Source organism: Castanea sativa, chromosome 11 (assembly GCF_040712315.1).
Source record: "Castanea sativa cultivar Marrone di Chiusa Pesio chromosome 11, ASM4071231v1".
Lineage (NCBI taxonomy): Eukaryota > Viridiplantae > Streptophyta > Magnoliopsida > Fagales > Fagaceae > Castanea > Castanea sativa.
Window position 1 is genome coordinate 3,374,514 of NC_134023.1, and position 14,094 is coordinate 3,388,607.

General features: G+C 37.7%; 1 protein-coding gene across 1 annotated transcript; it reads left to right on the forward strand.

The window, feature by feature from the left end:
• Window positions 1-459: 459 nt before the first annotated feature.
• LOC142615907 (uncharacterized) lies at window positions 460-3,320 on the forward strand. The gene is made up of 4 exons (XM_075788821.1): window positions 460-1,267; window positions 1,418-1,842; window positions 1,957-2,277; window positions 3,303-3,320. Exons 1-4 carry the CDS (start codon window positions 460-462, stop codon window positions 3,318-3,320), a joined length of 1,572 nt encoding a protein of 523 aa, XP_075644936.1.
• The last annotated feature ends 10,774 nt before the right edge of the window (window positions 3,321-14,094 follow it).

Here is a 14,094-nt window from a genome sequence, read left to right on the forward strand (position 1 = left end):
TCACGGTCTGCAGACAGGTGCCGCCCATTTTATCGCCTTTTGCACAGGTGGAGAGATTTCCAGTGGTCTAACGAGTGCAATTTGGCTTTTGAGGATTTAAAGCAATACATATCTAGACCGCCGATATTATCGACGCCCAAGAAGGAAGAAGTGCTATATGCTTATCTAGCCGTTACAAATCACTCCGTAAGTCTTGTCTTAATACGGAGTGATAACGGGGTCCAGAAACCAATATACTATGTCAGCAAGTCCTTGCAAGAAGTTGAACAGCGATACCTACTGCTGGAAAAAGCGCTTCTAGTCGTGGTGCACGCAACAAGGAAATTGCCTCATTACTTCCAAGCTCACACCGTGGTAATACTCACTCAGTTGCCTCTATAAGCTCTCACGCGGAAGTCGGATTATACGGGTCTTGTAGCAAAGTGGGGAACCAAGCTGGGAGCTTATGATATCAAGTGTATGCCCCGGACAGCTATCAAAGGGCAAATCCTTGCCGACTTCGTGGCCGAGTTCACGGACGGTCAGGCTCACCCCGAAGATGCCGTGATGACAATAATGTCCAGTGGAACGGAAAATATCACTCCATGGGAAGTCTACACGGATGGGGCATCAAATCGAAAGGGAGCCGGGGTAGGAGTTGTGTTGATATCCCCCGAGAAACTAGTCATTGAAAAGTCATTGAGGTTGGGATTCCCAGCAACTAATAATGAGGCCGAGTACGAGGCTCTCTTAGTGGGCACCCAGATGGTTAGGCATTTGGGAGGCAAGGTAGTAAGGGTGTTCTGTGATTCCCGATTGGTTGTCGGGCAGGTTAATGGAGAGTTTGAGGCAAAAGATGAGCGGATGAAAAGCTATCTGAAACGAGTCCAGGGGGTGTTGGGTTTGTTTGACAGTTTCAAGATACAGCAAGTCCCAAGGGGACATAATTCTCATGCTGATTCATTAGCAATGTTAGCCACTTCGCTGGGATCGAAGTTACCGCGTATGGTTATGGTGGAGGATTTGTTGTCCTCTAGCTTGACAAGCATCCCGGCAGTACGGGTTCACAGCATTCATGTAGGCCCAAGCTGGATGGACCCAATTATAGCTTTTTTACAGCACGGAATACTACCTGAAGATGGAAAAATGGCCGAGAAGATACGAAGAAGCGCACCCCGTTACTGGTTATCGGGGGAGCAAAAACTTTATAGGCGTTCCTATGCAGGTCCGTATCTCCTTTGCGTACATCCTGAAGCCGTGGAACCTCTGCTGGAAGAATTGCATGAGGGTGTGTGTGGGAGCCACACTGGAGGAAGATCATTAGCTCATAGAGCCATGACCCAAGGGTATTGGTGGCCAAGCATGCAGAGAACCTCTCAAGAGTATGCCAAGAAGTGTGATCAATGTCAAAGGTTTGCGCCCAATGTACATCAACTAGGAGGTAACTTAAATCCGTTGTCCAGCCCATGGCCCTTTGCTAAGTGGGGTTTAGATATCGTCGGGCCGTTTCCTCGGGCAACGGGTAATAGGAGATGGCTCATCGTCGGCACGGATTACTTCACGAAATGGGTGGAGGCCGAGCCATTAGCCAACATTAGAGATGTAGATGCAAAAAGATTCATCTGGAAAAATATCATAACTCGCTTCGGGGTCCCACACACCTTGATATCTGATAATGGTCTTCAATTTGATAGCAAGGTTTTCCGGCGGTACTGCGCAGAAATGGGAATAAGAAATGGATACTCCACACCGTATTATCCCCAAGGAAATGGACAGGCCGAAGCAACAAATAAAGTCATCTTGGCAGGTTTGAAGAAACGATTGGATGACGCTAAAGGAGGCTGGGTAGAAGAATTACCTCATGTATTATGGGCTTATCGCACTACACCCCGAAGATCAACAGGCGAGACCCCCTTTTCAATGACGTATGGAATGGAAGCTATAATACCATTAGAGTCAGGTTTTCCCACCCTGAAGTCCGACCAGTATGACGAAGCGAGCAATCATGATCTGATGAATGATTGTTTGAATACTATTGAGGAAAGTAGAGAAATAGCCAATGTGAAGATGGGCAACTATCATCAGAAGCTCAAGCAGACATATGACAAGGGAGTTAGGACCAGGCCCTTGGTACCAGGAGATTTGGTACTAAGAAAGGTAGTGGGGGTAGCAAAGAATCCCGCCTGGGGAAAATTGGGTCCTAACTGGGAGGGGCCATATAGAATTACCTCAATGGCAGGTGTAGGGGCTTATCGTTTAGAGGATCTGGATGGAGGGGTGATTCCTCGCCCTTGGAATGTAAATAACTTACGACGATATTATTATTAAGAAAAGAATCTCATTTTGTGTGAGGCTTCTGTTCGTTTCAATTCTGTATCGGCAACTCTGTACTGGCAAAAACCTAAGTGTTAAACTGACCTTAGTGCTTGTTCAGCTCCTCGGGCCACAAGCCTAAGAGAAATTAATCACTTGCAAAAACCTAAGTGTTAAACTGACCTTGGTGCTTGTTCGGCTCCTTGGGCCACAAGCCTAAGAGAAATTAATCACTTGCAAAAGCATAAGTGTTAAACTGACCTTGGTGCTTGTTCGGCTCCTCGGGCCACAAGCCTAAGAGAAATTAATCACTTGCAAAAGCATAAGTGTTAAACTGACCTTAGTGCTTGTTTGGCTCCTCGGGCCACAAGCCTAAGAGAAATTAATCACTTGCAAAAGCATAAGTGTTAAACTGACCTTAGTGCTTGTTCGGCTCCTCGGGCCACAAGCCTAAGAGAAATTAATCACTTGCAAAAGCATAAGTTTTAAACTGACCTTAGTGCTTGTTCGGCTCCTCGGGCCACAAGCCTAAGAGAAATTAATCACTTGCAAAAGCATAAGTGTTAAACTGACCTTAGTGCTTGTTCGGCTCCTCGGGCCACAAGCCTAAGAGAAATTAATCACTTGCAAAATCGTAAGTGTTAAACTGACCTTAGTGCTTGTTCGGCTCCTCGGGCCACAAGTCTAAGAGAAATTAATCACTGGCAAAAACCTAAGTGTTAAAATGACCTTAGTGCTTGTTCGGCTCCTCGGGCTACAAGTCTAAGAAAAATTACTCACTTACAAACCATCACACAGGAATTGTAAGTCCAACAAGTTCACGACTAAAGTAATCTCAAATATGTAAAGCACTAACATAAAACAAATCATTGAGCCTTGTTGTTCAATAGCATATTGAACCTCAAACTTTCCGTTTCAAACGTCAAAGAAGGTCAAGTGGTGAAATTATGGTGCCCAGGTCAAACTTTTTGTGTTTCTTAAAATCACAAGTATAATGAACTACTTCGTAGTGGAATGATGATTGTTAGTTCCTGTAAGCTTTTATCTGGACGCATACAAAATGACAAATAAATGGCAGCATGTTGTAGTAAGACGTGTATATGAAACAGAAGAAAAGAGCTAAGGTATTCATTTCTCAGCAAATGTCTGTCACAAAACCGGGGCAATCATATGGCCCCTTACATCCGTAAAAAAAAAAAAACACTAAAGCAAAAAATAAGGCAAAAACTACGAAAGGTCTAAGCAACAGATTGCTTGTCTTTTCTTTTCTCTGGGTCTTTTTCTTTTTTCTTCTTTTTTGGCTCTTCAGCCAATTCACCCTCAGTTACTTCGTCCACGGGCTGAGCTGGGGGAGAAGGGTCCTTTGTGACTGGGGCATCAGAAGGAGCAGAAGTAGGGGTAGGCACTACAGGATCATTTGTCGGCGCTGGAGGAGTAGGGGCTAAGCGTAACGCAGGGGGATAATAAATGTTGTCGGCAATACGGAGTACTGCGTCAGCATCCACTCCCGCAGCGTCCAAAGCGCGGCCCCACACCTCCGAGCAGAACGCTCTGGCAACTCCTCTAAGTTGGGCAGTTAAGCTGTCAGAAGCTTTTTTCATCCCAGCATCATACGCCGCTTGCTCGGCAACAGCCTGCTCTTGCTCCTTCTTGGCCAGCAGTTCTTTCGTTTGTTTGAGCTCGACAACAGTGAGGGCAAGCCTGCTTTGAGCCTGTTTCTGGGCCTCAAGAGCAAGATTTGCTTGCGACTCATAGCTTTTCAGGGCCGATTCAGCATTCTTGTGAGCTTTTTCTACCTCAGACAGGCGAGTGAGGGTCTCTTTTAAGTTCAGCTCAGCTTCTTTTTGTGCCTTCGTTGCCGCTTCGGCATTTTGATCAGCTTTTCGGGCAAGATCTAGTGAATGATCTACCCACTCCTCAGCCATGAATGAAGCCTGGACCGCCTATGATATATTTGAGTTAATTAATAAGGTTAGTCATAATAAATAATTAAACTCATATTTAGAATGCACAAAAACTTCGAAAGTACCTTGGCTAAGTCCTGCTTCAAAGACAAGAAAACCTCCCTCTTGCGGAAGGACCGCAACTCTGCCATGTCTTCGGGAAGGCATAGAGCCTTCTCTAGACACTCGGCCACCAAGCTCGAGCTTCCCTTCTTCGGATCCCGCAGATTGGCGTCATCCAAAACAGGACTGCCCGAGCTGAGAGTGAAGTTGGGCCGCCAGGGTGATGCTTTCCTTGTAGATTCACCACTAGGGTCTTTCGAAGAACCAGTGGGAGCAACTTTCTTGGAAAGGGCCTTTGCAGCCCTGGTATCTTTAACAGAGGGGTCAAGGTTTTCCCCTTCTTCGATGTCTATAACATGTTTGCTACTCTGACCCCTTTTGCGTTTTTTATCTATCGACTCCGAGGGGGGTGCCTGTGTAACAGCTGGAGTAACGGGACGAGGAGGAACCGACACTGCTGGCGAAGAGCTGCCTGCATGTGCCTGTAGTAGGGCCAACAGGTCGGGCTTTTTTTCTTGGAAACCCATTTGACTGCTGGACGGTTGGGAACTGGAGGGAGCGTCTGGGCAGTAGAACACCTCAAAGTCTTTCTCTGTCACCTCGAGAGAAGGGAGCTCGGGCGTGGCAGCTCTTTCCTCAACGACAGGATTAGCAGCTTGCTCCAAAGGAGGATAGATCAGTTGGGCGGCAAGTGGGGCAGGAAGTTGTGCGTCCTGAAGTCCTGCAGGGGGAGGTACGGCTAATAAGAATCCCGGGGCGGCAACGTCAATTTGAGCTAGCCTTAAATCTCTTGCTCTTATCACGTTCTTCGGGCTTTGGAAACGTTTAGTAGAGGGGGTGTATCCGAGGATGAGGTGGGCTGCTCGGAGCTGTCCGTCCCTATGTACGAATATCTCCGATCGAAGAATCCTGTTCAAATCAGCACGGTTCACGGCAGACAGATTCGGGGCAGTATGGTAATCGTCTACAATAATAAATGAAGGCATTAAAACAAATACGTGGTGTGGTGTAAAGCACAGAAAAAATATGGTTAGTCCTAAGTGCTAGGTTAGTCCTCGGGAACCCTACCTGGTACCCCTTCTCGGGTAGGGCAATGCAATCCGTCATGCCAATTGCCCGAAATGACGAGATAATCTTCATCCATCCCTTTGCTTGAATCGGGTAAACAGGAAATCATCCTAACAGAAGGTATTCTACACTTCATATAGTATTTAGTCCTGTCCCCTTTTTGGCAGTTATATACCCAATTTACATCCTGCCAGGTCAAGTTGGTTCCCAGTTTTCGATTAAGGGCATCCGCGCATCCTAAAATTCTAAGGACATTTGGAGAGCATTGCGAAGGGGTAAGCCTATAATTTATTAGAAAATCCCTAGTTACTCTACCCATAGGAATTTCCATACCCCCCTCAATAAATGCAATCATCGGAATCAAAATGGATTCAGGTGGCCGAGACACCAGTGGAATATCTTCTTCCTCGCAATACGTAATATCTACGTCATTGGGGATCCGATATCGGTCCTTAAAAGCGGTCTTCGCCTCATCTGTATTCACTAACTTAGCGTATCTACCCATTAACCCCCGCTGCAAGAGGAGAAAAGCAAGCAAGAAGAGAAAAAATGAAAGGAAAATAAACACACCTCTGAAGATCGCTTAAGGATGGTCCTCGGGAGCTCACTTTTCTTTCAATCCTTCGAAATGGCAAAATGAGCTTTATCCAGCGTAAGAAGTTGCTTTTATAAGGGTGGGGGAAGTGGAAGTAATGGGGTAAAAGAATAAGAGCGGTAACTTTCCCGCTCATAATTAAGAGCAAAATCTGAACCGTACATTTCTCATCCAACCGTAGAACGTGCGCGGGAAAAGAAGCGTCAGGCGCCATAAATGCCTCATCGTGGGATACGAGGCGCCAGATGCGGATCATGGGGCAGTGAAGAGACGTCTGTACGTGTGAAAGCATAAAAAGGATAAGAAGCGTGTATAAGAAGTTAAAACTTAGTTATTAATACATGATTAATAACTCAAGTATTAAAGGGGCTGTTGTGAGGATCAGAGGACCTAAGAACCCGAGGACCCGAAGAAAGAAAGGCCAACATTTAGAATGAAAGATGAGGTCTCTCCGGGTGTGCCCGAAGATGAGGTGGCGTGGACGATAACTACATAAGGGACACGTTACAAATATCTGGATGTATTAGGCTTATTTGGAAGGTTGCATTAAATGCTTGGCAACAACCATTCTGGCCGCATTAATTAGCGAGCATCACCTCTATCCGTCGCATTAATGTGGACATGACCTGAACAGTGCGGGATGCAAAGTGGAATCTTGTTCCATTGCCAACGGACAAGTGTCACGGGAAAAGGACCGCAGATTGCAAGGTGTAAGGCTACGATGAAAACAGAGAATAGTATAAATAGGAATCAAGAGACTACTTATAGGGGCTTTTTGTTGTTGAACCCTCTCTACCAAATGTATTGTATGAGGACTCTTAAATGACTAAAGCAGCAGTAACGTTTGGAAGTTGATTTTATGAGTTTTTCGTCCTCACAGATTTCTTTAAATCCTAACCATTTTTTTTTTATCATAATGTCACACTAATTTGCCCTTTTTTTTTCACGTTCAGACTTGCTTTTTATTTTTATTTTTTTATACTTTCAACAACAAAAATCCTTAAATTTAGGTTTCATTTTTTCAATTTATTTTCAGGTATATATTTGTTTTTTTTTTTTAAATATTTTTCCACGGTCTGGTTCATCCAGTAAGGATGAGGATTTTTTGTTTTGCTATATATTTTCACGTTCTTTTTCATTAGGTAAGGATGAGTTTTTATATATACATATATAGAATTATTGATGTAGGTTACCGAGGAATAAGAATAGGGGTCATACTAATTCTCCACGTTGATCTTTTTAATTTCCCTAAAATGTAGCTTTTTTATTTTCTTTCAAAAGCAAATATCCTAAAAATTAGTTTTTTTTTTAATCATTCTTTTCACGTTCATTTTTATTCCATGCGTATGAGGTTTTTTTTGTTTTATTATATTTTTTTCACCTTCTTTTTCATTTTGTACATACAGATGAGTTTTGTTTTGGATAGAATTATTAATGTAGGTTACCATGATAAGGATAGGTTTTTAAAAAAAAAAAAATCCAACTAACCGTGGGTTTCTGTTTTGATAATTAGGGTTGTTTTGAAAACATGAGCTAGTGGGAGAGTGGTTTTATTTTTAAAAATACTTATCCTTATCCCAATATTTTCAAATGCTACACCACATTTAAAAAATAAATTACAGTTATTTCTTATCTCTTAAACAAAGAAATGCACATTTATCCTTTTTATTTGTTTGAAAAAATAAAATCACGTACTACTCTCAAATATTGAAATCACATTTTCAAAAATATCTCACAATCATCTATTTTTTTCAAAATTATCTTTCTTAGACTGAACTTTTATTTTGTTCCAAAATACCCTCAAAAAATAATTAGTAACTCCTCTTACAATTAGGGTCAACAATGTCGAACACTACTCAACCTCCCCTCAAAAACATAAACTCAGTGAGCATATGCTTGATTTGAATTTAAGTTATCATAATTTTTTTTTTTTTTTTTGATAACATGTTATCATAATGTTGTATATGCTATAAAGTTCCTATTTGTAACAAAAAAGTAATACATTTTACAATGTGAAAATAGGTTAATGGCAAATGTAGCTAGAAAGCAATTAGAATGGGAAACAAAAGATATTGCTACACCAGCTTTTTCACCATAGCTTGCGTAGTTTGGATATGGTTTTTTTTACAATGTTTCTAACATAGTGAATCTATATACAATTTCTTTTGATGTAAATATTTCAAATTCCTTACATTGATCCATTAACTTCTTAATAATAGATTCCATAAACATTTGCACACACTATTTTAAACTGATTATAATTACAAAATCATATTATACATTTTCACTTGATGTAAATTTTTTATTATTTATTTTGATAGTCTAAAAATAAACACTAATCACGCATTATTTGTTATTGGAAAAACTAGCCTCTAAGCACGCAACTTTTTTTATTTTTTGGGGTAAAGGTTAATAATTTCAACTATTATAATTTGGAAATACTACATTTACCAATCACCAAAAAAAAAAACCTAGGTGTGTGATGAATATTATACGTTTGTGAGTGATTTTTTTTTTATTATTACACCTTTAGGTTTTTTGTGATTGAAAAATGTAGTAATCTCAAATTATAATAAATGCAAATTATTAACTTTTATCCAAAAAATAGAAAAGCCTCTAAACACGCGCGTGAGCGTGTGCTTAGAGGCTAGTACTAATTTAAATATTTTACTCTGCATAAAGTATCAACTATTAAATCCACTCTATGGGCTCCACTTGGTGGTTTTTCTTTTAAAGAATTTAAATAAAAAAAAACATATACCAAATCGTCAGCCAATTCTTATACATATTAATTTAAATTTTAAATTGTTTATACTATATGTTTATAATAAAAATAAGGTAAAATGCATTATTAGTCTCTAACTTTGCGTAGTATGCACTTTTAGTTCATGAAATTTCAAGTGAGCATTATTGATTTTTTAAATTTAAAAGATGAATGTCACTTCTCTTGCCTGTGTGCATTTGGGATCTGAGTTTTAACTAGGGCTCTGTTGAATTTATTTACTATTTGTGGGTTCCACACAAACAAAAATTGGGTCCCATGTGGGTTTGCAAAAGGAAGATTTTAAGGTTTGCATTTATTATTTTTGCAATAAAAAAACTATATTGTTTTCAAGTCTCACACAACTTATAAATGGGTCCCATGTGGGTCAAAAAAACAACTTATAAGACTTGCATTTAGCGTTTTTTGTAATTGAAAAAATATTATTTATAGGTCCCACAATGTAATTAGTTTTAGCAATGATAATTGTAATAATACTATTTGTGGATTGCACATTCAATATATTTTTATTTCTCTTTTAGCTTTTTTTTAAAAATATTTTCAGCAAAAATAAAAAAAATAAATAAAAAACCTAACTTTTAACTTTTATTTATAGTACTTACAAGAAAATGTGAATAAGTTGTTCCCAAACAAACACCATATTTTAATAAAATAAAAAAAATCCCATCAGACCAGAGAGAGAGAGAGAGAGAGAGTAGAGTGCGTCTAACCCCTAACCCTATGCAATGCCTTCCTCCTCAGTCCTCCTAACATCCTCCCCCTCACTACAACCAGTGTTACAATCTCTTGGTTACTCAAACCTTCACAGAAGAAAAGAACTTTAACTATAAGCTCTCTTAGTCTCTGTCACAGTTGGAAATTTAGTTTCTATTTTCTCGTTTAGTCCTGAGTAAAAGCATGACCTTTGCGAAGACGGAGAACATATTCATAACTCTCTCTTTTCATAGTGTTCGCAATTTGCAGAACTTTTTTCTTTCTTTCAATTGGGTTCTTTGGTTATTTAGTTTGCGAGGATGGTGCGGGTTTAGCGCTCGGACATTCCCTCTCTTCAATATAGGACTTTTATTCCATTTGGTTTTGGTTTGGGGAAGACTTGTTAGAAACAAGTTTAGTTACATTCCTCCACTATTGAAACAAGTCATATGTGTTTTTTGATACAAAAATAATAATTTGTTATTTTTTTAATATTAAAAACATTACTAATTTATTATCAAGAGTTTTGTAATTCAATTGGTTAGCAATGTTTGCAACAAAGACATCTTAGATTCAAATTTCTCATCTCTCATTTATTGAATTATCAAAATTCAAAAATGTTACCTATTATATCCTCTTCATGAAAATTGTTCTTTATTATGGAACAAAAACACCAATTGGTGATATATTAGATTCGTAATTCATTAGATGTGTATTAAACTTTAAAAAATAATAATAATTAAAAAATCTTAAAATTATATATATATATATATATATATATATATATATATATATATATATATATATATATATATATATATCCTACGCGTGCAAATACTCATCGAAGAAAAGAAAATGGAATTAGTCCCTGTACTTCTTTTTTAGTTGTCTGTCAAAAAAAAAAAAAAACGAGTACTCATCAAAGGTAATAAATATTGTAAGGCACCAACTTTTCTCAAACTATGTTGGCCGATGGGAGTTGTTAGAGCATTTGCAATAAAAAATTGTATCCTATTCTATTTTACCATTTTAAAAAATTATTTTATCAATTATACCATATCATTTTGTAACACACCTAACATCTCAATTTTATTTTCTTATTCTACTCATTAAAATAATATATATTATCCACTAAAATAATATAATATATTACAATACAACTCTCCCTCTCTCTTCTCCCCATCTCTCTTCCACTTTATTAATTAGAATATATTATAATTTTTACAATTGTGCAACAATACCATCTTACATTTAGGATGACACTGTAATACAATTGCAAAAACAATTGAAATTCTGTTATTTTACAAATCCAGTTGCCAACACCTTTTTGTGCCTTGATTGTACTTTTTCCCTACATTTTCCATTTGCAATTGCCAATGAGAATGCTTTTATGCCAACTAATGACATCAAGTGCTCAACCACCTTTAATTATGTACGCATACATTCCCAAATTTGTGTCAAAAATTATAATAAAATGTATAAAAGAAGATATTTAGAGAAATGTAAAAGTGGTTTTTAAAAAATAATTTGATAATAAAATAGAGAGGAAATTAGAATCTAAATGTCTTTGTTATAAACACTAAAAAAACTAATTAAGATACAAGTCTCTTGTCAAAATATCTCGCCAATGACACTTTTTGCACAACTATGGATGATCAAAATACTCATTACAAAAAATAAATAGGTAATCCTAAACGCATGGACCAACCCCATTAATATTTTTATTGGAGATAGAAGAAACGAGTTGTGGTTTGGAGGGCATTAGAGGGCATTTTGACAACCTTTCTTGAACTGCATTGATAATAGGCTTGGAATGCTTGCAAGCCCATGAGAGCCCACAAGAGCGATAGCACAAGCTAAGTTAGAAGGAGAATCTCATTGACCTAGCGAATAAAATTATTTTTCTAACCTATCAAGTTATTTAAAATCCTAAAAATGGGTTTGGGAAACTTGTAGAAACCCATAAGCCCATGAGAAACACTTTGTGTAGTGGCCTGCACAAATTGTGCAACTACTTTATCCTCGATCAACCAACCTTTGTTGGTGCCAACAAGTAGGAACGGTGCCTGGACAGAGTTATTGCAAATCTTTTGTCTTAATTTCTGGCCAACTCTACTCTAATTTCCCTCCATCGAAACTTGCCCTAAGATCATGCCCTAAAATTAGTTGGGGTGTGAAGATTTGATTTAATTTTGTTGCTTATTTTGAAGGGTGCCCATTTAAATGAAGTTGCATTTATGCATGTACTTTGTGCTTAGTGTATATGAAAGTAATGGGATGGAGAACTAAAGTCTACATGGTATTAATGTTTGAGTTAAATTGGTCATGTGAGATGTACATGAGGATGACACTTATATGGGTTTAGTTTGATTTTGGCTAAATTACAAATTGTACCCTCTAACTTTGCCTAAAATTCAATTCAATCCCCTAACTTTACTTTCATTTTACTCAGTATTCTAGCTTTCAACTTTTTTCAATTTAGTCTTTCAATTGGTCTCCATCAAAATTAAGTTGTTAAAGACGGCCAAAATAGCGTAGTTTTGTATTAAACAAAATTGAAAATTAAAAGCACAATTCTAATAGATAATAACAAAAAGATTGAATTGAACAAAAGTAAAGTTAAACAACTAAATTTAATTTCAGACAAAGTTAGATGATGCAATTTAAAATTTAGCCTTCAACTTTTTTTGTTTATTACTCAAGCAAAGGGCTTTGTTTGCTCTCTTTTGCCACGTCATCAAATCCATTGACATCCAAGGTTGTGATTTCTCTATGTTAATTGATGATTTGACATAATCTTAACCCTTTATTGTAAGAAGATAAGGATTTAAAGAACTCTAGAAGATCTTGATCCAAATATTAAAACACAACTAAGCAAAAATAGGGTTTAAGCATGCTGCATGCACCTTTGTCATTGAACAAACCTTAAAAAACAAATTGTACCAATAGGCAAATGCTTGGCCTCTAAATAAAATGGAAAAATTTTCAGCAGATGTAAAGCCTAAACAGCTGCAAAGAAGTTTGCTTTGCCACTGAAACACAACAGAAGGACAAAAATAAAATGGGGGATAATCATTTATTCAATAAAAATAAAAAATCCAAAGCTTTGACATGTTAACACTGAAACAACTGAACTCAGTGTGTCTGAGTGAATGATTGTGAAGTGTAATCGAAACCCAATTAAATTGAGGCTAATAAAAGCAGTGCCAATAAGCACAATTCAAAAAAGGACCCCAAAAAAAAAAATGCGGGTGTGAGTTCACACAAGCATTCCTTACAAGACTACTTTTCATATGACAAACCATGGTTTCGTCTTATTTTTGAGGTGTAGAGAAGACCTAGCCTGAATATATTAAGTAACCAACTTAAGAAAGACCCTTTACCTAATATCAGAATAGGATATACACCCAATTAATCAAAGGTGCACAGAGGCTTGCTGTTCAATATATGATAAATATTTCCAACCAAAAAAAGAAAAAAGAAAAACAAAGCTTAAAAGAGCCAAGTAGCCATCATCTTGAACATTACTAAGATAGCCACGGAAGAATTTAGAAGCAGTAATATTGCAGCCTAAACAGCTGTTGCAATACCGAGTAAATTGGTAGAAGATTCAGCATACCTGACAATAAGAAGTTTTGAACACTCATTCAAGTAATGTGGCACTAAAGCAGTTTAAGCTTTTAGCAGCCACAAAATGGAGAATCAATGGTTGTAAATACTAAAGAATTCCTCAACAAGTAAAATTAGTGGTTAAAAAATTAGTGGTTAATGCAGCTTCAATAACCTCACGATTAAATTGACACGAGCAAGTGCCGCATAAGTTTATATCATAAAATGTCCAAATTTTTATCATCTTACATTAAAATAAAAATACTTGCATATCAAGGATTAGCGATGTTAAAATCCTATTCAGTCTGTTTTGCAGAACAATAAAACTGCATGACATATTATCTGAATCTGAAACTCATTTAAAAGCCCTGGAGCTTTGGACAGGCTGAGATCTGACAATTACTACCATTGTCATCAAACTGTGGTCTTGTGCTCAGGCTTGTGAGCATACTCAAAATCTATATGCACAAAAGCTCTCTCAATTTCAGGGAGTTGCTCCAGCTTCTCTTGCAGTGTCCCACCAATATTATGTGCTTTGTTCAGAAGCATGTCTTGTGGCAAAACTATGTCAACCTCCACAAAATAATGAGAACCAAAAGTGTATGCTCTTACGGTGTCAATGTGCTTGATATCTTCATGGTGGTTCCATATCAGATATGTTAACTTTGCCAAAAATTCAGGCGGTGCTGACCTTCCAATTAGTGCAAATACATTCTCAAAGACCGTCTTTGTCCATGTATTCATTGTATATAAAGGTATTTGCATCACAGGTTCAAAGAAATCATCATGATAAGATAGAGTAAGATTCAACTCCAAGAACCCAAAAATTATATCTTGAGGCCACTTGTGCCCATTTGGTATCCCAATTTGAAGTGGAATTTTATATGTACAGGTTTTTTAAACCTCAAATTTTTCCAGATACAGCTTTTTCTAAAAGCTGAAACAAGAAGCTGTACCAAACAGGAATTCTACCATGTCAAGGCATGGAGTGGCATTTTACTTTTTGTTTTTTAAAATTGAGTGATAAGAGTGGAAAAACCAATATTTTG